This window comes from Heterodontus francisci, chromosome 11 (genome assembly GCF_036365525.1).
Source record: "Heterodontus francisci isolate sHetFra1 chromosome 11, sHetFra1.hap1, whole genome shotgun sequence".
Taxonomy (NCBI): domain Eukaryota; kingdom Metazoa; phylum Chordata; class Chondrichthyes; order Heterodontiformes; family Heterodontidae; genus Heterodontus; species Heterodontus francisci.
The window spans coordinates 78359408-78380245 of record NC_090381.1 but is presented as its reverse complement, the minus strand read 5'-3'; the positions used below and the strand labels follow the sequence as shown (position 1 = coordinate 78380245).

Here is a 20838-nt window from a genome sequence, read left to right as displayed (position 1 = left end):
ATCCCACCTTCCACTATTTGGTCCGTAATCATGTAGATTACGGCTCTTGAGGTACATATCCAGACTCTTTTTGAATGAATTGAGGGTTTCTGCCTCAACTGCCCTTTCAGGCAGTGAGTTCCAGACCCCCACCACCCTCTGGATGAAAAAGCTTTTCCTCATCTCCCCTCTAATTTTGCTACCAATCACTTTTGGGATAATGCAGGAAAATGGTATTGAAGTACCATGAGCTCATTGAATGGCAGGGCTGAATGGCCTACTCCTGATTCTATTTCTTATGTTCTTAAGAGCTACCCAATTAGACACTGGGGAGGCACTGGCCATAATTTTCTAGTCGTCTTTAGATTCAGGGATGGTGCCAGACTACTGGAGAATTGCAAATGTTACGCCTTTATTTAGAAAGGATGTAACGATAAGCCCAGCAACTACAGGCCAGTCAATTTAACTTTGGTGGGGAAACTTCTTGAAACAATAATTCAGGACCAAATTAATAGTCGCATGGACAAATATGGGTTAATTAAGGAAAGCCAGCATGGATTTGTCAAGGGAACATCATGTTTAACTAATTTATTGGAGACTTTTGAATAGGTATGAGAGAGGGTTGATGTGGTGTACATGGATTTCCAAAAGGTGTTTGGTACAGTGCCGCACAACAGACTTGTGAGCAAAGTTATAGCTCATGGAATAAAAGGGACAGTAGCAACATGGGTATGGAATTGGCGGGTGACAGGAAACAGGGCAGTGGTTAATGGATGTTTTTTGGATTGGGGGAAGGTTTGTAGTGGAGTTCCCCAGGGGTCTGTGGGACCCTTGCTTTTCCTGATATATATTAATGGCCTAGACCTTGCTGTACAGGGCACAATTTCAAAGTTTGCGGATGATACAAAATTTGGAAGCATTGTGAACTGTGAGGAGAATTGTGTAGAACTTCAGGACGTGGACAAGTGGTGGAATGGGCAGATAGATGGCCTAATCTGTACTAATGCTTTGTCTTTCAACACTCCATTAACATATTGTTTGCCTTTGTTCCGTGACCTTTTGGTCAGCTATGTGGCCTGGTCCAATCTGCACCTTCTCCTTTGTTATCTCTTGCCCCAGCCCCACCTCACTTGCTTATAATTTGTGACTTTTCTAATATTTGTCAGTTCCGAAGAAGGGTCACTGACCCGAAACGTTAACTCTGCTTCTCTTTCCTCAGATGCTGCCAGACCTGCTGAGTGATTCCAGCATTTCTTGTTTTTGTTTCAGATTTCCAGCATCTGCAGTATTTTGCTTTTATTTTAGAGAGAAACTGTTCCTACTCATTAGAGGATTGAGAACGAGAGGGCAAAGATTTAAAGTAATTGGTAAAAGAAGCAAAAGTGACACAAGGGAAAGCTTTTTCACGCAGCGAGTTGTTAAAGTCTGGAATGCACTGCCTGTGAATGTGGTGGAGGCAGATTCAATTGAAGCATTCAAAAGGGAATTACTGTTTTCTGAAAGGGAAAAATGTGCAGGGTTACAGGGAGAAGATGGGAAACAGCACTAAGTGAATTGCTCATTTGGAGAGCTGGTGCAGACACGATGGGCTGAATGGCATCCTTCTGTGCTGTAACAAATCTGGTAAGGACGTGCAATTCTTGCATAGTAGTTTTCTCATTCACCCACAGAGTTATGATCACTCTTGCATTGCTGTACAGCCCAAAGTCCTTTAGTATCAACACATTTGGCCATATAATTGCAGCCAAAGTACCAACTGAAGCTTAAGGCTATCCAAGCAGAATGTTACCTGAATTCATTTTTTTTTTAAAAGTACACAAATTTTCAACAAGTTAAAATAACAAAAACATTTTGCATCTCAAGGTAAATGAGCAATCTATTATACAAGAATCGTGTGACCTTGTGACAGAAGTGCTAACAGTGGTTGTGGGAAACACCATCCCAACCTCATTGCTGTAGAGGCATTTGAAGTGTAAAAAGATAAGCATCACTACAAATGTCTTGATCCCTGGATATTAAATGTGATGCCTCAAAACTTGCTAATGTAAACAGTGAGAAGGATAGTAGCAGACTTCAGTTAGACATAGGCTGGTGAAATGGGCAGACACATGGCAAATGAAATTTCATGCAAAGAAGGGTGAAGTGATGTATTTAAAAAGGAGAAAATAGAAACTAAATGGTACAATCTTAATGGGGGTACAAAAACAGAGAAACCGTGGGGTTTACGTACACCCATTCGGTTCATGCATCATTCTGTTTTAGCTATTGCAAATTACAAATCTCAGAACCAATGACATACCTTCACTTCTGGCCTCTTGTGCATTCCTGGTTCTGTTCACCCTGCTCTTGGCAACCATACATTTAGCAATCTAGGCCGTTAGCCCTGGAATTCCCTTCCTAAACTTCTCTGGTTCTCTACCCCCCTCTCCTCCTTTAAATGCTTCTTAAAACCTACCTGTTTTTAGCCAAGCTTTTGGTCATTGCCCAGAAATCTCTATGTGGTTCAGTATCAGACTTTGTTTGCTACTGTAAAGCACTTTGAAATATTTTTCTACGTTAAAGGTGCTATATAAATGCCAGTTGTTACAATCTGAGTTCTCCTTCAGCGGTTGCGGCATACTTAAAACCAAAAAGTTCTCTTGCTTGGATAGGAAAGGTAGTTCTTGTCTGAACTTCCTCATGGATAATATAAAGCATGGTGAGAAATAAAAAGCCAGTGTAATGTGCATACAAAAAGATAATTCATTCAGGAACACCTCCAAAGCAGCAAAGAAAGTTGGTGTGTACAATTAATTAATTGACCAGTCCTCTTTGTTCCTTTTGCTGTAGTGGTTTCAATCTTTTAAAATAATAGGTTATATTCAGTGTTCAGTATAGTAGTTGATTTGAACCTTTGATTCTGTTGCCTGGGAAACATGCAGATAGTGGGTCTTTGATAATTGTGAACATAACTGACTCAAAATTGTTTTAGATGCTGCATCCAAACTAGTAGACCCGAGTAAACTGAATACTGTCACTGTAGTATAATTTTATGTTGCCTTCTTAATTCAATACTTCCCTATTTTCACCTGAGCAATTGTGTAGCAGTATAGGCTATGAATTAAAATAATTTAGAAAATAGCACCTATCTAGAGGAAGTCAGTAGTGCACTGTGACCTCTGTTTTTATTTTGCATAGAGTCATGAATCCAATTTTGTGTATGAATAAAAAAAAATGAGAATTATGCAGACTTGAATCTTTGGCCTTTTTTACTAGCCTTAAATTTTGTAGAATTTCAGCAGAGTCATTTTTAAATGCCAGCTTTGCTCAGTGGTAGCAATTTTGTCTCTGAATCAGAAGGTTGAGAGGTGAAGCCCATATAATCTAAACTAAGACTTTATGCAGTTGTGAAGAAGCACTACAGTGTTGGAGGTGTCATCTTTCAGATGAGATATTAAACCGAGGTCCTCTCTGCCCTTTCAGGTGGACAGAAAAATCCCAAAAAGCAATACAGGCTCAAGAGGCTGAAAGGAGCATGAATAGACCAATGTTCCTATGAGATGTTAACCAAGGCTCCATATTCCTCTTTGTGTGAATGTTTCATGGCACTTTTTTTTTTTTGAAGGGCACAGCGTTTTCTCAGTAACCCAACCAAGATTTCTTCCTTAACCAACATTCCCAAAACAGGCCATTTAGTTAACTTGTTGCTTGTGGGCACTTTCTATGTTGGCTGCTTTGTTTGGCTACATTATTTTTTGTTTAAAGCCTTGAAGTGGGGATGTGAATGGTGCTGGACAACTTTCCCTCCTTCCACCCACGATCTCTAGTCTTTGAGCAGCTTCAAAATGATTCCTGTTAGTAAAAGGTGTCGTTATCTTCTGTAAGTGTTGACTGTTTGTTTGCTATGGTGCTCTTTGCTTGTCATATTCTGTCTTTTCCATCTGGACATTCTTCGTGTAAAAACCTGAACAATAAATGTCAGTGAGCTATTTGATTGTGATTAGCATCATAAAACAAAATCAGTGTTGTACATGTAAGCACTAGGCAGAGTTGCTTGCTGGTAATTGTGAGTGGATCCATTAGCGACTTCTCATCTTCTCTCCTTGGCTACTTGGGTCAATTGTAGCATCCCTGCTCCTATACCTAGCTGAGATCAGTGGCCTGGATTGAGCTCCGGTTTGTTGCAGGTAACAATAACCATTGAAGTTTATTTTAGTAAATGATTATTCAGTTCATTTTTTCAAAATTTACTTGCTTTGCTTTATTTACTCAATGTAGTGAATGTACCAGTTTACCTCCCTGCTTCTGTTTAAATCACAATATTAATAGATTCATACTGAAATTCTCTATACACCTGGGCACATATGAATACACATTATTGTAATGCAAATGTATAACCACCTCACTTTTTTTTTTATTGTTGAAGGTTTTGTTGTTGGTCAAGCAGGATTGTACCAGAGTATACTCATGTTCATTGTGGCATATTTCATCATAAGCATGACTGTACTGTCAGTGTGTGCTATCTCCACTAATGGAGCATTGGATGCTGGTGGTGCTTACTGTATCTTTTGGTGTGATGTTTACACTTGTACTAACTTTGTATTAATCTTGAGTAAATTAACTAGATGACAATTTACAGTATCTAAATTAGAGATTCAATCATATTGACATTTAAACTGAAAAATCAATTTTTAAATGCATTTACATAAAGGCAATGATTTCCAGTGGCCAATCTAGTAAATTTGTGCCAGCAATATATTTGTTTGTTTCAGGTCAAGGAACCTCTTTGAAACTAATGACTTTTAATCAGTTTTATTTTCTTGATGTCACCACCCACTCCACTCACATCTCTTGTAGCCTTTCCATTCACTTAATAAGGCAGGATTGTAAGTTATAGAATGGGTAGCAGATGCAGCATACAAAGTGGAGAATAATATTGATGGGGAACATAGGGACAGGCGATTCAACCCCACAAATCCATTCTACCAGTAAATTAGATCATGACTGATCTGTACCTCAACTCCACTTACCTGCTTTTGATCCATATCCCTTGATGCCCTTACCTAATAAAAATCTATCAATCTCAGTCTTGAAAATGTGACTTGACCCAGCATCCACAGGCACTTGGAGAGAATTTCATGTTTCCACAACCTTATGTGTGAAAAAGTGTTCCTTGATTTCACACTCTAATGGCCTAGCACCAGTTTTAAGATTATGCCTCCAATAGAGGAAATAGCTCCTCTGTGTCTACTCTATGGAATCCTTTTGTCGTTGTAAACAATTCAATAAAATCACCCCTCCATCTTCTAAACTCGAGGGAATACAAGCTCTCTGCAACCTGTTTTCATAATTTAACCCTTTATCCTTCACTGTTCTGGTGAATCTATGCTGTACCTCATTCAAGGCCAATATTAACCTGAGGTGCAGTGTTTAAAACTGGGTGCAGCACTCCAGATGGGGTGGGCCTGAGGAATAAAAGCCCCCTCGACAAAAAGAAAAAAAAACTCCAGATGGGGTCTGACCAAGCACATGGTGTTTTATCCACAAACCAGCATAAATAGTGCAACCACTTTTGATTTGTAAATGAATATAGTTTTTTTTTCATTTGTTTGTAGGATGAGTGTCACTGACCAGGCCAACATTTGTTGCCCATCCTAATTGCCCTTGAGAAAGTGGCAGTGAGCTGCCTTCTTGAACTGCTGCAGTCCATGTGGTATTTTGAAGCTACAGTACTTTTGAATTTGCTTCCTCATTACATAAATCCCTTCACTGTACCATTCTTATGTAATAGTTTGTCGAGCTTTTCTGCAAGTTCATCCCAATATAAAGGCAGAGAGACCAAAAGAAGGGAAATCACATTATTACTTCATAACTTCTGAAACAAAAAGGTGTGCTGACTCTCAATTTCCACAAGACATTAGAATACATTGACCTTGCTGCATGTATTTATCCCTTTTAGACCACTGCATATTACACAACTTGCATTTTGCTCTTGGTAGTCGGCTAAATGTGTATTGGCCCGAACATGCTGGATCATGTTTGTAATTGCATTCGTAATGCCATTGCTGATCAGGACCAAGATTGAAGTGTGTGCTACTGAAACTCCACCTATATCCTCATAATTTCCAGGTTCAACGTCTCGAATATTACCTTGCCAATTTCTAAGTTCCACCTTCTTATAAGCTAACTCCAACATGCCCAACATCTGTTTGCCAAACTCCACTGACTCCCTTCCCCCAGTGCATTGTTTCAAATTCCTCAACCTTATTTACCTCTGCGTCAGGGAGGTATTTGTAGGGTGGTGCAACCTTTCAACCCTGCACTTCCGTTCATAGCTCCATTCTTCTAACTCTGATCTGTTGTGCATTTACCTGTCTTCTCTATTCCACCATAGGTTTGATAAGGTTCCCCATGGTAGGCTATTGCATAAAATACGGAAGTATGGGGTTGAAGGTGATTTAGAGCTTCGGATCAGAAATTGGCTAGCTGAAAGAAGACAGAGGGTGGTGGTTGATGGCAAATGTTCATCCTGGAGTTTAGTTACTAGTGGTGTACCGCAAGGATCTGTTTTGGGGCCACTGCTGTTTGTCATTTTTATAAATGACCTGGAAGAGGGTGTAGAAGGGTGGGTTAGTAAATTTGCGGATGACACTAAGGTCGGTGGAGTTGTGGATAGTGCCGAAGGATGTTGTAGGGTACAGAGGGACATAGAGAGGCTGCAGAGCTGGGCTGAGAGATGGCAAATGGAGTTTAATGCGGAAAAGTGCGAGGTGATTCACTTTGGAAGGAGTAACAGGAATGCAGAGTACTGGGCTAATGGGAAGATTCTTGGTAGTGTAGATGAACAGAGAGATCTCGGTGTCCAGGTGCATAAATCCCTGAAGGTTGCTATCCAGGTTAATACGACTGTTAAGAAGGCATATGGCGTGTTAGCTTTTATTAGTAGGGGGATCGAGTTTCGGAGCCACGAGGTCATGCTGCAGCTGCACAAAACTCTGGTGAGACCGCACCTGGAGTATTGCGTGCAGGTCTGGTCACCGCATTATAGGAAGGATGTGGAAGCTATGGAAAGGGTGCAGAGGAGATTTACTAGGATGTTGCCTGGTATGGAGGGAAGGTCTTACGAGGAAAGGCTGAGGGACTTGAGGTTGTTTTTGTTGGAGAGAAGGAGGAGGAGAGGTGACTTAATAGAGACATATAAGATAATCAGAGGGTTAGATAGGGTGGATAGTGAGAGTCTTTTTCCTCGGATGGTGATGGCAAACACGAGGGGACATAGCTTTAAGTTGAGGGGTGATAGATATAGGACAGATGTTAGAGGTAGTTTCTTTACTCAGAGTAGTAGGGGCGTGGAACGCCCTGCCTGCAACAGTAGTAGACTCGCCAACTTTAAGGGCATTTAAGTGGTCATTGGATAGACATATGGATGAAAATGGAATAGTGTAGGTCAGATGGTTTCACAGGTCGGCGCAACATCGAGGGCCGAAGGGCCTGTACTGCGCTGTAATGTTCTTAAAAAAAAAAAAAAAAAAAAAATGGTGGCAGTGCCTTCAGCCATTACACTCCTACTCTGGCATTTTCTTAGTAAAACCCTTTCCCTTGCTACATCTGTCCTTCCCTTCAAAACCTACTTCTTTAGAGCATATCTTTGGCTGTCTTTCCTGAGTCTTTTCACTATCTGCTTGGTATGACTTTATTTACAGTCTCCCTCTCCCCAGGGGCATTTCACTACATTTTATGTACGTGCATACTGGTAGTTATGATTGCCTTTCGAGGTAAAGTGAAACACTTCTAACCAAAATTGACCAGAATTTTACCTGTAGTATAATCTTTTATAATTTTTACTGTTTGGATGGGAAAGCCCTTACCCCATTCTCTCCCAATATTCACAAGAATCTTGATCTTCAAAACATTATCGCAGAAACATGGTTGAGGGAAGGGCAGGACTGGCAGCTCAATATTCCAGGGTATAGAATCTTCAGGTGTGACAGGGGAGGGTGTAAAAGAGGAGGTGGCATTGCACTATTGATCAAGGAGTCAATTATTGCAGAAAGGCTGGATGATATCTTAGAAGATTCCTCAAATGAGACCATATGGGTAGGACTTAAAAACAAAAAGGGGACAATCACTTGGCTGGGAGTGTACTATAGGCCGCCAAACAATCAGGGAGAAATAGAGGAGCAGATATGTAGGCAAATCTCAGAGGTGTAAAAATAATAGGGTAATAATAGTAGGGGATTTCAACTTCCCCACTATCAACTGAGATAGTCTTGGTGCAAAAGGCTTAAAGGGGGTGGAATTCTTAAATTGCAGACAAGAGCTTTTTGAGTCAGCACGTAGAAACTCCGACGAGAAGGGGCTGTACTGCCTGGACCTAATCCTAGGGAATGAGGTCGGACAAGTGGTAGAAGTGTCAGTGGGGGAGCATTTCGAGGATAGTGACCATAACTCTGTAAGATTTAAGGTAGTTATGGAAAAGGACAAAGATGGACCAGAAATAAAAGTACTGAATTGGAGGAAGGCCGATTTCAATATGATAAAACAGGATCTGGCCAAAGTGGACTGGGAGCAGCTATTTGTAGGAAAGTCTACATCAGACCAGTGGGAGTCATTCAAAGCATGTTCTCTTTAAAGGTGATGGGTAGGACCAATAAGTCCAGGGAGCCCTGGATGTCAAGGGATATAGAGGATTGGATAAGGGGGAAAAAAAAGGAGGCTTATGGCAGATTCAGAGTGCTGAAAACAGCGGAGGCCCTTGAGTATAGAAAGTGCAGGGGGAGGTACTTTAATAAAAAAAAAAGTAATTAGGAGGGCAAAGAGGGGACATGAAAAAACACTGGCGGGCAAGTTAATGGAAAATCCCAAGGCGTTTTATAAGTATATTAAGGGCAAGAGGATAACCAGGGAAAAAGTAGGGCCCGAAGTGGTTATGTGTGTGTGGAGCCGGAGGACATAGGTGAGGTTTTAAATGATTCGTTTTCATCTGTGTTCACTATGGAGAAGGACGATGCAGGTGTAGAGATCAGGAAGGGGGATTGTGATATACTTGAACAAATTAGCATTGAAAGGGAGGAAGTATTAGCTGTTTTAGTAGGCTTAGAAGTGGATAAATCCCCAGGCTCAGATGAGATGTATCCCAGGCTGTTAGGTGAGTCAAGGGAGGAGATAGCAGGGGCTCTGACACAAATTTTCAAATCCTGTCTGGCCACAGGAGAGGTACCAGAGGACAGCAAATGTGGTGCCATTATTCAAGAAGGGTAGCAGGGATAAACCAGGAAATTACAAGCCAATGAGTCTAACATCAGTGGTAGGGAAACTATTTGGAAAAAATTCTGAGACAGGATAATCTCCACTTGGAGAGGCAGGGATTAATCAAGGAAAGTCAGCATGGCTTTGTCAGGGGGAGATCGTGTCTAACAAACTTGATTGAATTTTTTGAGGAGGTGATTCGATGTGCAGATGAGGGTAAAGCAGTAGATGTAGTCTACATGGACTTCAGTAAGGCTTTTGATAAGGTCCCGCATGGGAGATTGGTTAAGAAGGTAAGAGCCCATGGGATCCAAAATTGGCTTAGTGGCAGGAGGCACCAGGTAATGGTCGAGGGTTGTTTTTGCAAATGGAGGCCTGTGTCCAGTGGTGTACTCCGGGATCGGTGCTGGGACCGTTGCTGTTTGTAGTGCACATTAATGATATTGATGTGAATATAGGAGGTATGATCAGTAAGGTCGCAGATGACATGAACATTGGTGTTGTAAATAGTGTGGAGGAAAGCCATAGATTACAGGACGATATAGATGGACTGGTAAGATGGGCAGAGCAGTGGCAAATGGAATTTAGTCCTGAGAAGTGAGGTGATGCATTTTGGGAGGACTAACAAGGCAAGGGAATATACAATGGATGGTAGGACCCTCGGAAGTACAGGGGGACCTTGGTGTACTTGTCCATAGATCACTGAAGGCAGCAGTACTGGTAGATAAGGTGGTTAGGAAGGCATATGGGATACTTGCCTTTATTAGCCGAGGCATAGAATAGAAGAGCAGGGAGGTTATGTTGGAGCTGTATAAAACGCTAGTTAGGCCACAGCTGGAGTACCTTGTACAGTTCTGGTCACCACATTCTGGGAAGGATGTGATTACACTGGAGAGGGTGCAGAGGAGATTCACCAGAATGTTGTGTGGACTGGAGCATTTCAGCTATGAAGAGAGACTGGATAGGCTAGGGTTGTTTTCCTTTGAATGGAGAAGGCTGAGGGGGGGGACCTGATTGAGGTATACAAAATTATGAGGGGCATTGATATGATAGATAGGAAGAAACTTTTTCCCTCAGCGGAGGTGTCAATAACCAGAGGGCATAGATTTAAGGTAAAGGGCAGGAGGTTTAGAGGGGATTTGAGGAAAAAAAAATGTTCACCCAGAGGGTGGTTGGAATCTGGAACACACTGCCTGAAGGGGTGGTAGAGGCAGGATCCCTCAACACTTGAGAAGTATTTAGATGAGCACTTGAAACACCATAGCATACAACGCTACCGTCCAAGTGCTGGAAAATGGGATGAGAATAGATAGGTGTTTGATGGCTGGCACAGACACGATGGTCCGAAGGGCCTGTTTTTGTGCTTTGTCTCTGACTCTATTGTGAAAACTACAAAATTACAAAAGATGAATTTGCAGTATAATCTTCCAATGATGTTGTAAAGTCCAGTTATAAAAATGATTTTCCTGTGTTTATCGTGTTTTTGATTAAGAATGCAATTTTTCATTATCCTTTCAAACAACACGAGGGCTTCCAGGTTGTGAGATCATTTAGACATTTCAGGATGAAACAAAATCATTTGCCAAATGGATAAGGGCTAAACATTAGTACAGTATTCTGCACGCTTATCTTGGCTTGATCAATTAACTTGTATAACTAGGAACTGGTGAAGTGTGAAGGAGCAGATAGAAAATTAAATGAGGTGTGAAATTGACCTAAGATTGAAAGCTACAGAACATGGGCCTGAATTTGCTGAAAGCTTGTCATAGGAATGGTGCATCTATGGCATTATTATCGTGCAGAAATCACAAGAAATTATGGCTTGAGTGGTTTCTACTATCTCATGCGCCATGCCAACATTTGCTGGGAATTTTGCACGACTGCACGGAGCACCGCGGCAGGAGCGTTGGACAACTAATTATCATAGCTCCACCCCCAAGTAAAAGCAACGGTGAGATCAGGTTTGCTGAACTAACAGCACCGTGATCACCGTAGTCACTTACAGGATGCCACTGGAAGACTCAGTTTTCAGTCGATCAGCATGTTTTCGCAGATTACATGAGTTTCTCAATAAATAAAATTACTTGGTTTAAAATGTTGAAAGAGAATTATACTCAAATTTGGCTATTTTCTAACAATCTAGTTACTTTACATGTTGAGATTGTATGGATTTATTTAAAACATGCCTAGTAACAGGGGATACAAGGACTTCCTGATGTTGCGTGTGAGTTAGACAAATCTCCTTTCGTACAAGTCCACCTTAATATCGTTGCAACCACAGCGGGAGCCACGCACTGTTAATTCAGTCCCGTCACTCCACAGGTCGCAGCATATTATTAAGCTTTCACACCCAATCGGAAAACAACCAAATTAAACACACTAGTAACCCCAGAATGAAACAGACCAAACCAGGTATCTTTAGACAACAAAAAATTAACTATATTTATTAAAAAAAAACTAAATCTTAAACACTATGAAGATAAACCTATGTCTAAAGGCTGTATAACTACTTATTTTTAACCTAACTCCCGCATTCTCACACATGCACTCAAAACTAACAGTTAACCATTTTAAAAGTGGAGTTTTTCAAACTAGCTGTCTCTTAGGAATAAATAAAATAAAGTCTTTGCATGTTACGTTCCTGGTGGATGAGGTCTTCTGATGTGTATTTGATGAAAATAGTCCTTCAGAAGATAGGCATTCAACTCTTTGGCTGTAGCAAGCATTGAACAATTCTTTGAGCACAGCAATTCAAATGGTGTCTTGAGAGAGAAAGGCTTTTCTTCTTTAGGGAATTAACGTGGCTTGTACGACCATACAAATTAGGAGCAGAAGTAGATTCAGCCCATCTGCCATTCAAAATGATCATGGCTGATCTGTTTGTCTTGAATTCCACACTCCCATCTACCCCTGATAATCTTTGATTCCCTTGCCTAACAAGAATCTATCTACTTTCACCTTAAAAATATTCAATGACCCTGCTTCCACCACCACCTGAAGTAGTGAATTCCAAAGTTGCACAACCCTCAGAGAAAAAATTTCTCCTCGTCTCTGTCCTAAAAGGGCGACCCCTAATTTTAAAACAGTGCCCCCTTGTCCTGACCCCCCACAAGAGGAAACATCCTTTCCACATCCACCTTGTCAAGACCATTCAGGATCTTCTATACTTTCATCAAGTCTCCCATCTCTCTTCTAAACTCCAGTGAAAACAAGCCTAATCTGACCAATCTTTCCTCATAAGACAACCCGTTCATTCCAGGTAGTAAACCTCCTCTGAACTGCCTCCAAGGCATTTACATCCTTCCTTAAATAAGGAGACCAAAACTGCACACACTGTTTTTAGGTGTGGTCTCACCAATGCCCTGTACAACTGAAGCATAACATCCTTACTTTTATTTTCAATTCTTCTCGTAATAAAAGATAGCGTTCCATTAGCCTGCTTTATTACTTGCTGTACCTGTATACTAACGTTTTGTGACTTGCACACTAGAACAGCTAGATCCCTCTGCACCTTGGAATTCTGCAGTTGTTCCACGTTTAAGAAATACTCTACTTTTTTTATTCTTCCTGCCAAAGTCAATAACTTCACATTTTCCCACATTATACTCCATCTGCCAGATTTTTGCCCACTTGCCCAACCTATCTATATCGGTCTGCAACCTCCTTATGTCCTCTTCACAACATACTTTCCTACCCATCTTTGTCATCTGCAAATTTAGCTACCATGCCATCGCACCCCTCGGCTAAGTCATTGATATAAATTGCAAAAAGTTGAGGCCCCAGCACAGACCCCTGTGGGACTCTACTCGTCAGATCCTGCCACTCAGAAAAGGACCCATTTATGCATACTCTGTTTTGTGCCAGCCAGTCAATCTTCTATCATGCTAAGGAGTTGCCCCCTACACTATGAGCTCCTACTTTGCACAATAACCTTTTATGTGGCACCTTGTCAAATGCCTTCTGGAAATCCAAGTACAGTACATCAACGGGCTCCCCTTTATCCACGGCACATTTACTCCTTCAAAGAACTCCAATAAATTGGTTAAATGTGATTTCCCTTTCACAAAACCATGCTGACTATTCCCGATTACCTTGAGTTTTTCTAAGTGCCCAGCTATAGCCTCCTTTTATGACCGATTCTAACATCTTCCCCATGACAGAGGTCAAGGTAACTGGCCTATAATTACCTGTTTTTCTCTCTTTCTTTCCCCCCCCCCCCCCCCCCCCGGCCTTGAATAAAGGGTTATATTTGCTATTTTCCAGTCTGATGGAACCTTTCCAGAATCTAGTGAATTTTGAAAAATTAACTATCTCATTAGCCACCTCTTTTAAGACCCAAGGATGAAGCCCATCAGGACCCGGGGCTTGTCAGTCCAATACTAGTACCACATCCCTGGTGATTGTAATTTCAGCTAGTTCCTATCTTCCTTCTACCTCCTGATTTACAGCTATTACTGGAATGTTTTTTTGTATCCTCTATAGTGAAGATGAAAGCAAAATATTTGTTCATTCCATCTGCCATTTTCTTATTATCTACCATTAATTCCCCATTCTCACTCTCTAGAGGACCAACACTCGCTTTACCTACTCTTTTCCTTTTTAAATACCTGTAGAAACTCTTGCTATCCATTTTTACATTTCTAGCTAGCTTCCCCTCATACTCTAATTTCTTTCCCCTGATCAACCTTATTAGTCATTTTCTGCTGCTCTTGATATTATGACCAATCATCTAACCTGCCACTGATCTTTGCACAATTATATGCTTTTTCCTTGAGGTTGACGCTTTCCTTAACTTGTTTAGTTAACCACAGATGGTGGGTCCTCCCCTTAGAATTTTTCTTTATAGTAGGAATATACTTATTCTGAGTATTCTGAAATATCCCCTTGAATGTCTGCCACTGTTTCTCTGTTGATCTATCTTCAAGCCTAGTAACCCAGTTTACTTCATCTAGCTCAGCTTTCATGCCTACATAGTTGCCTTTATTCAAGTTTAAACTACTAGTCTTTGACCCACTCTTCTCTCTCCCAAACTGGATGTACAATTCAATCACATGTGGTCACTGTTGCCTGGATGTACCTTTACTCTGAGGTCATTAATTAATCCTGTCACATTACACAATACCAAGTCTAATACAGCCTGCTGTCTGGTTGGTTCCAGAACATGCTGCTCTAAGAAACTATCTTGAAAGCATTCTATGAGCTCCTCATCTGGCTACTATTGCCAGTATGATTTTCCCAGTTTATATGTAAATGAAAACCCCCCATGATTATTGCTGTCCCTTTTATCACAAGCACCCAACATTTCTTCCTGTAGCTTCTTGTAGAATTTTCTGCTGAGAGAGAAATAGACAGCTTTTTTTCTCTTCATTTCACCTTGCTGGAAGGTCTCAGAACTAACTGGTTTCTGCCAGTTCCCCACACAAAGTGGAAACATCACATCATGTGATCTCCCTTGTCTTGCTGTGCGCGCTGTCTCAGGAATTCCAGAATCATCTCTTTTAAAGGTGCACTGTTTTTAACGAAGTCTTAAAGGCGCGCACACTGTTTTTAAACCAAGGAGAGAAAAAAACAGGTTCATGACAATATTAGGAAAGGAAATAAACAGTTTTGCCAAATACATTTGATATGCCATAATGGCAGTTTGTAAATAATTAAACCCCTCCTCATTTTGCCAATGAAGCATCTTGCACACCCAGGTCAAGTCAATACAACAACCCTGTTTGTTGTAGAAGGGAGTGAAATAAATCAGTATTATATTCAGCTGTGCATTGCACGTGCAAGGAGATAGCTGCTTCAGTCTTTATCAAACCAGCATTACGTTGGTGTGATGACTTTGTCCAAAATAAAATAACCAGCCACTGCTTAAAAAAACAGACTGTCAGAAATGAAGTTAACCAGGCACTTAGATTTGCAACAACGATGAGCAGCCCTAGTTTTAGGAGACTGGTGCCTTCATGTTGTACGGGTTATAAGCAAGTGAATGGGCCAGATTTTGCTACAGAAATAATGGTGAGGCTAACAGCACTCACCATTAAGTGCGAATTAAACAGCAACTTCCCACGACCACGCATGCACAGTGAAACGTGGAAATAAGGAAGTTGCTGTCCAAATTGCCCTGTTCCTCCCAGAAGCTTCGCTATAGCAGTATCTGAGAGATGCGGCATTGAAACACATAGGTGTGAAGTTGCTGTACTTGCATGATAAATATACACTAAACACACCAGAAAAAGTTAGAGCTTGTCCATTCCTTTTATAAATTTTTATCTGTGATATGTCTTAATGCCAAACACCCTCTCTGACCAAATTTAACTTTTACAAGTTTGGAGTCTCAATCCTTCAGATTTTAATTATTGTTTGAGATTATAATTTAAAAGGACACTTACTTTTTTTGTCCCTTAATCCCATCTTTCTTTCCCCCTCTCTCGTTTTGCTTTCTGTATCTAATTTGATATTTATTCAATATTCTAGCTGACACTTCCTGGTTCAGACACTGCACTGCTCGTTAATGATTTTTCAACTGATTAGTTGAGACAAACAGTTGCTTGCCCTGTTGACAAAGCTCCAAGATCCCATGTGGAGGGCCATTTTGGTGCTCTGATTTAAAGTTCAGTGCAAAATCCCATAGAATGTGGACAAATGTAAGTGTAATGAACGGCTCACGCTGTTTATTTGCTGCGAACAGCAACATCTGGCCCAATGAATTACAAACTGAGAAAAAAATACTGTTTTCATTTGTGCTAATTAATTTAACTATCCAAATTGTAAAACCTACACTAATGGTTTAACTCTTTTACTTTAATGGAAACATTTAAATAACCTGTTGTATTCTGTCGGGCTCCTGCACCTTGGATGTGTATCAGACATTGGCCGTGTCTTTCCCTATCAGCCACTATGTTTGCTGCAGAATGTTCAAATTGAGAGTTTGCCACTGGAGGGTTAAGGAGCACAATGGTTTATGGTACAGGTCACCAATATCGCCATTGCAACAAATTCCGGGCCCATGTTTTATACCGGAAAACTGTGGTAAATTTCTTATTTGTATCCTAAAACTGAATCATTTCAATTAACAAGAGTGTGTAGGAAAAGGAAAATGGTTAGTAAATAAACTTTCTATCAAATTGTGATATAGCAGACTAAATGGAATTTCCTACTTGGAATGTTACAGCATTCTTATACTATGTACCATGGAGAAATATGAGCTCATATTTGTGCTTGCCTGCATCCAGAGTTCTCTTCTCTGGCAACTAAATGGTTACATTTTGACGTTCGTAGATAACTACTAATCTTACAAAGATTCAGAATTAATTCTGAAAAGTACTCATTTGATACTGCACTTGGTGGCTTTTAGAATGCATCTAGTGTGGGACAGCTTCTTGTATGCAAACTGTGTAAATAATGAATAATTTTTCAGGTTTAAAAAAGGTTTCGCAGTTTTTTCCTTTACAGATGCTTGTGGTCAGATATGATCAGTCGAGCATTGGGTCCAGAATTTGGAGGCAGCATTGGGATCATGTTCTTCTTTGCAAATATATGTGGGAGTGCTCTCTATATATTGGGACTTGTTGAGTCTATAGTTGACGTTTTTGGATTGCCACCAACAGGTAAGCACATGACTTTAGATCAAATGTCCAAATTCTATTTTGTATTTTTGTTAAACTTTATGCACTTGTAATTACATGGGGGTGGTTATGCACACAGCTGCGTTGTTTATTTGGCAGTAAAAAGAAAAGTTAGCTGAAAAATGAGGATTGATTGGTAAACTGGTGTAAGAGTAAGGATTTGATGCCCCCAAGTTCATTTCTTGCGCTACAACCACAACTGAGTGAGTTGGGCCTGCTGGTGGAGCAGGGGAACTTGTCTCCTGCTGGCTATTGCTAAGTATATTCTGAAATGAAGAGACCATTTTATGTTGTGCTAAAAAGGTATTTCATTTATAGAAACTGTTCAATTACAGTATAGGTAGTATGGATTGGAGGATCTGTCTTGATCTGGGAGGTGTACATTTGTGATGAAGAAACCAGTGAGTTCTTCACAGTGAGGTTGGAGAGGGCAAGTGTGAGAGATTTAAGGAAGCGGTTATTATTAGGGAGAAGAAGCCTTCTTTGCGCTCCAGAATGATCCTAGAATAGTAGCTGATTTTAACAGAGGAGAGAAAGGTCTAGTAAGTTTCGATAATGGTCCAACCAGATCTGGCAATGGCTATCGAAGCAGGGAGTGCACCAGGTGCACTCAAGTTTGTGCTCCTTGATTTGAGGGAGCGCAATCAATAACCAGGTGAGAGGAAAATTTGATTGAGGTTGAAGTGTCAAAGGTAGAGTTAAGGGAATTGTTGAACAAATTGGAAGTTCCATACCTCCTGTGAGGATTGCAGGACTAAAGGCTAGGCAGTTATAAGTTTGGCAGTACATTTGTAAGTGCTTTGGGATGGATAATCCTTGCAGTACGAAAGCTAAATTGAAACAAAACTTGAATTTCCACAACCAGATACTTTATTAGTCTGCTAGTACCCTGTAGACTTTAAACAAATAATTCAGTCAGGACTGCTTTCACCCACCCGGCCTTAGATGTATGGAGGAATGGCTTGTGGTGGCCCAGCTTACTTTGCTCCCTCCTGTGGGGAAGAACCAGTATCTTTAGTTGTTGAGCCATTCCCACATTGGAATGGGCAAGGTGAACTCTGTGAATGCAAGACACATCTTGCCACTCTGTTTACTGCTGGCAAGACCAGTAACTACTTCCTAGACGAAAGTGTGTGAAGCCCATGGCATTCATGTCGTGTCCCCCTGCAATGAGAGCAAATGGCAGCCATAGCTTGAGAGTTGTGTGTTTCTGTTGACGTGGCATTCAGATTTAAAGAGAAACAACTATCATATTGATTGAGACAATAAAATCTTTAATGCCACTCGGATTCCTGCAGTTGTCCATGCCGTACAAATTAAAATACAGCTCAAATTTTACAGGAAATAGGATGCAAGTAGTATATTGCTAATTGAACCACTGTCTCTTGCAGGGCAAACCACAAGCAGTATTCAAGTTCTTCCTCAGTCCTACTGGTATGAACTTCTCTATGGCACAGTGGCTCTTATCTTCTGTCTTCTCGTGTGTTTGGTTGGAGCTGACATATATGCAAAAGCCTCCTTCATAATTTTCATTATTGTTATTGTGGTACTTGGCACAATATTCATCAGCTTTTTTGCAGTGGCACCAAAATCTATTAACATCACAATGTCGTTAGGAAACAGCTCAGAGGCTTCATTCACTGGATTTAAACTGTCAACTCTGAAGAGTAATCTTCCATGTAAGTTAATCTTAAAAATAAGTAGTAATGTAACTTCATTCAAAATGCATATAGGCTGAAACAGTATTAAGACAATAACGTTTTATGATGACCTATTGTATCTATTCCAGCTTATTTATAAGTTTAAAATTAATTAAAAATTGTCCTAAGTTATGTATTAAGTCTAATTACTGAAGTTAATTAATCCACATTGACCTTCTGTTATGACTTGCAGAAGATAATTTTAAGCTTTTCTTCTGTATTTCACTTTTGTTCTCCTCAAAACCAAATAGTTTTCTAACATGAAAATTACTGGTGACAGAAGTTTTTAAAAAAAATCTAGATGAGCAGTTCCAAAACTCTTTCCAAAGGGCAATAAATTAATGCTTTACTTTCTGGAAATTGCTGTTACATTGGTCAGCTAACTCGTGTGTAATGGGAGCAGCACAGAAGCTAACAGTTTAAAACAGGTGTATTGGATTTTCTCAGGTTTCTTCGAGTGTGTCCATGTTATGGTTCATACCCCTATTCAGAGTGTCAGGTGATGAATTGTTACTAGACCAGTGCATGAGCATATTCAAGAGCAATCGGCCCAGATTGGTCACCTAACTGCAAAATTGTTGGTGCAAACTCATTGCAACTTGCTGTCAACTCAATCTTTGGATGAACCTGACATCTTTGTTCTAACTGGATCATGAATGGGGCAATTTCATAAGCAGGAAGCAGAGGGGAAAATGATGCCCTCTCTTCTGTTTTTAATTTATACTTGAGTTCTTTGCCATTCCTAATGTGTGGAGCAAGACTGCAGAGTAGGGGAAAGCAAAGGCAGCCCTTTTTTCACCTACCATTAAATTCCATTTACTTTCAATAGTTTTTCTTCACACTGGATCTTATTTTCTTTTGGGGAAAAAAAAAAGTTCTAAGTTTTTCCTCCAATTTTCTCTTGCAGCTGACTACATAGCAGACTACACAACTGGTAAAATGATGACTTTCGCTGCCGTATTTGCAGTAATGTTCAATGGATGCACTGGTATTATGGCTGGATCCAATATGTCAGGTAAGTTTCAAACAAATATTTGAAGTGTAATGTGGGTGTCAAGTGTAACCATAAAGTTGTTAATTGTGCGTTGTGTACACGTCAATTAAATGATTACTTAGAATTTCTAATATTTTGGAAAATAGGCTTCTGTTTTGTGCTGTTGCTCTGTTAGCTGACGTATTTGTAAAAAAAGGTTTGAATACCTTTCAACATGGTATCAGCAAGATGTATTGCATGATAGTTTGTAAGGATTTAGTGTTCTCCATATATGTTACAATGTTTATTATGGTGCTAAATCTATAGTGATACTTTTGTTGCTAAATCATTTGTTAAATGATATTTGTTGGTAGCAAATGTCTGTTTTCTATGCATCATGAAAAATTCAATAAAATTTAGGTTACAAAAACAACTAACTGAAGCTGTAAATCCTTGCTTTGATATCATTTTCAGGTGATTTAAAGAACCCCAGTTATTCTATTCCCAGAGGCACTATTACAGCTGTAGTTTTTACATACATCATATATAATATTTTATCTCTCATGGTCAGCTGCACTTGTGAGAGGTGAGTCAATTTTTTTCTTGCTAAATTCTAATCTCTTGTTGAATAAAGAAGTCCTCTGTGTGGCTCTTTTTTTTTCTCACAATTATAGTTAAATGGATTTACGATGACAAAGAAAAAATATTAAAGTATGTGTTTCTTTTTGCTTATAAGAATCATTGCGATAACCATCTTTTTAAAGCATTTGGAAAAAGTGAATCTAATTTTGAGAGCCATATACAGTAATATGGAAATTATCCTGGTTTTCTCTGCTACCATACTATTTCAGATGTACATGTTATTCCTTCACAATGTTGAGTTGAAATTCCTCCCAACCAATTTAGTTGATATCAACAAGCCAAGATTTTTTTTTTAATTGATATCAAACAAAAGAATGCACTGTTATGTTTTAAGAGTATTGATGGTCAGGGTAAGCGTCAAAGATTCAGCAACAACAGTATGTGTATATGTATTTTGATTTAATATATATTGTGTTCCAGGAAGTTGTGTCTCTAAGCTGTGTTTCTTGTTCAGTAACTTTTTTTGTAGTCTTAATTGTTATGCTATTTGCAATGCATAGTTTTTGATTACACAACAGTATATTTGGAAAGAATATTACAGGCATACTGTCTTGTATGAATGGAATAACCTGAAAAAGTCTGTGCAGCAGCATACAAGGATGGATCGCTGCAGCTGCCATCACACCCTAAAGCAATGCAATTCTGTGACTTTCAATAGCTTTCACAAGATTATTGCTGGGATCTGGCCTGAAAGTGC

At 39.9% G+C, this 20838-nt stretch overlaps 1 protein-coding gene across 2 annotated transcripts in view; it reads left to right on the top strand.

Annotated features, from left to right (window-relative positions):
* Nucleotides 1–20838, top strand: part of zgc:153039 — a 180059-nt gene that overhangs the window by 35048 nt on the left and 124173 nt on the right. For both annotated transcript variants that reach the window (XM_068042295.1, XM_068042294.1), the window contains exons 2-6: nucleotides 4385–4519; nucleotides 16668–16808; nucleotides 18218–18505; nucleotides 19434–19541; nucleotides 19974–20085. In XM_068042295.1, the coding sequence (XP_067898396.1) occupies nucleotides 4426–4519; nucleotides 16668–16808; nucleotides 18218–18505; nucleotides 19434–19541; nucleotides 19974–20085 (743 nt within the window). In that variant the 5' untranslated portion in view covers nucleotides 4385–4425. The remainder of the gene's footprint in view (nucleotides 1–4384; nucleotides 4520–16667; nucleotides 16809–18217; nucleotides 18506–19433; nucleotides 19542–19973; nucleotides 20086–20838) is intronic.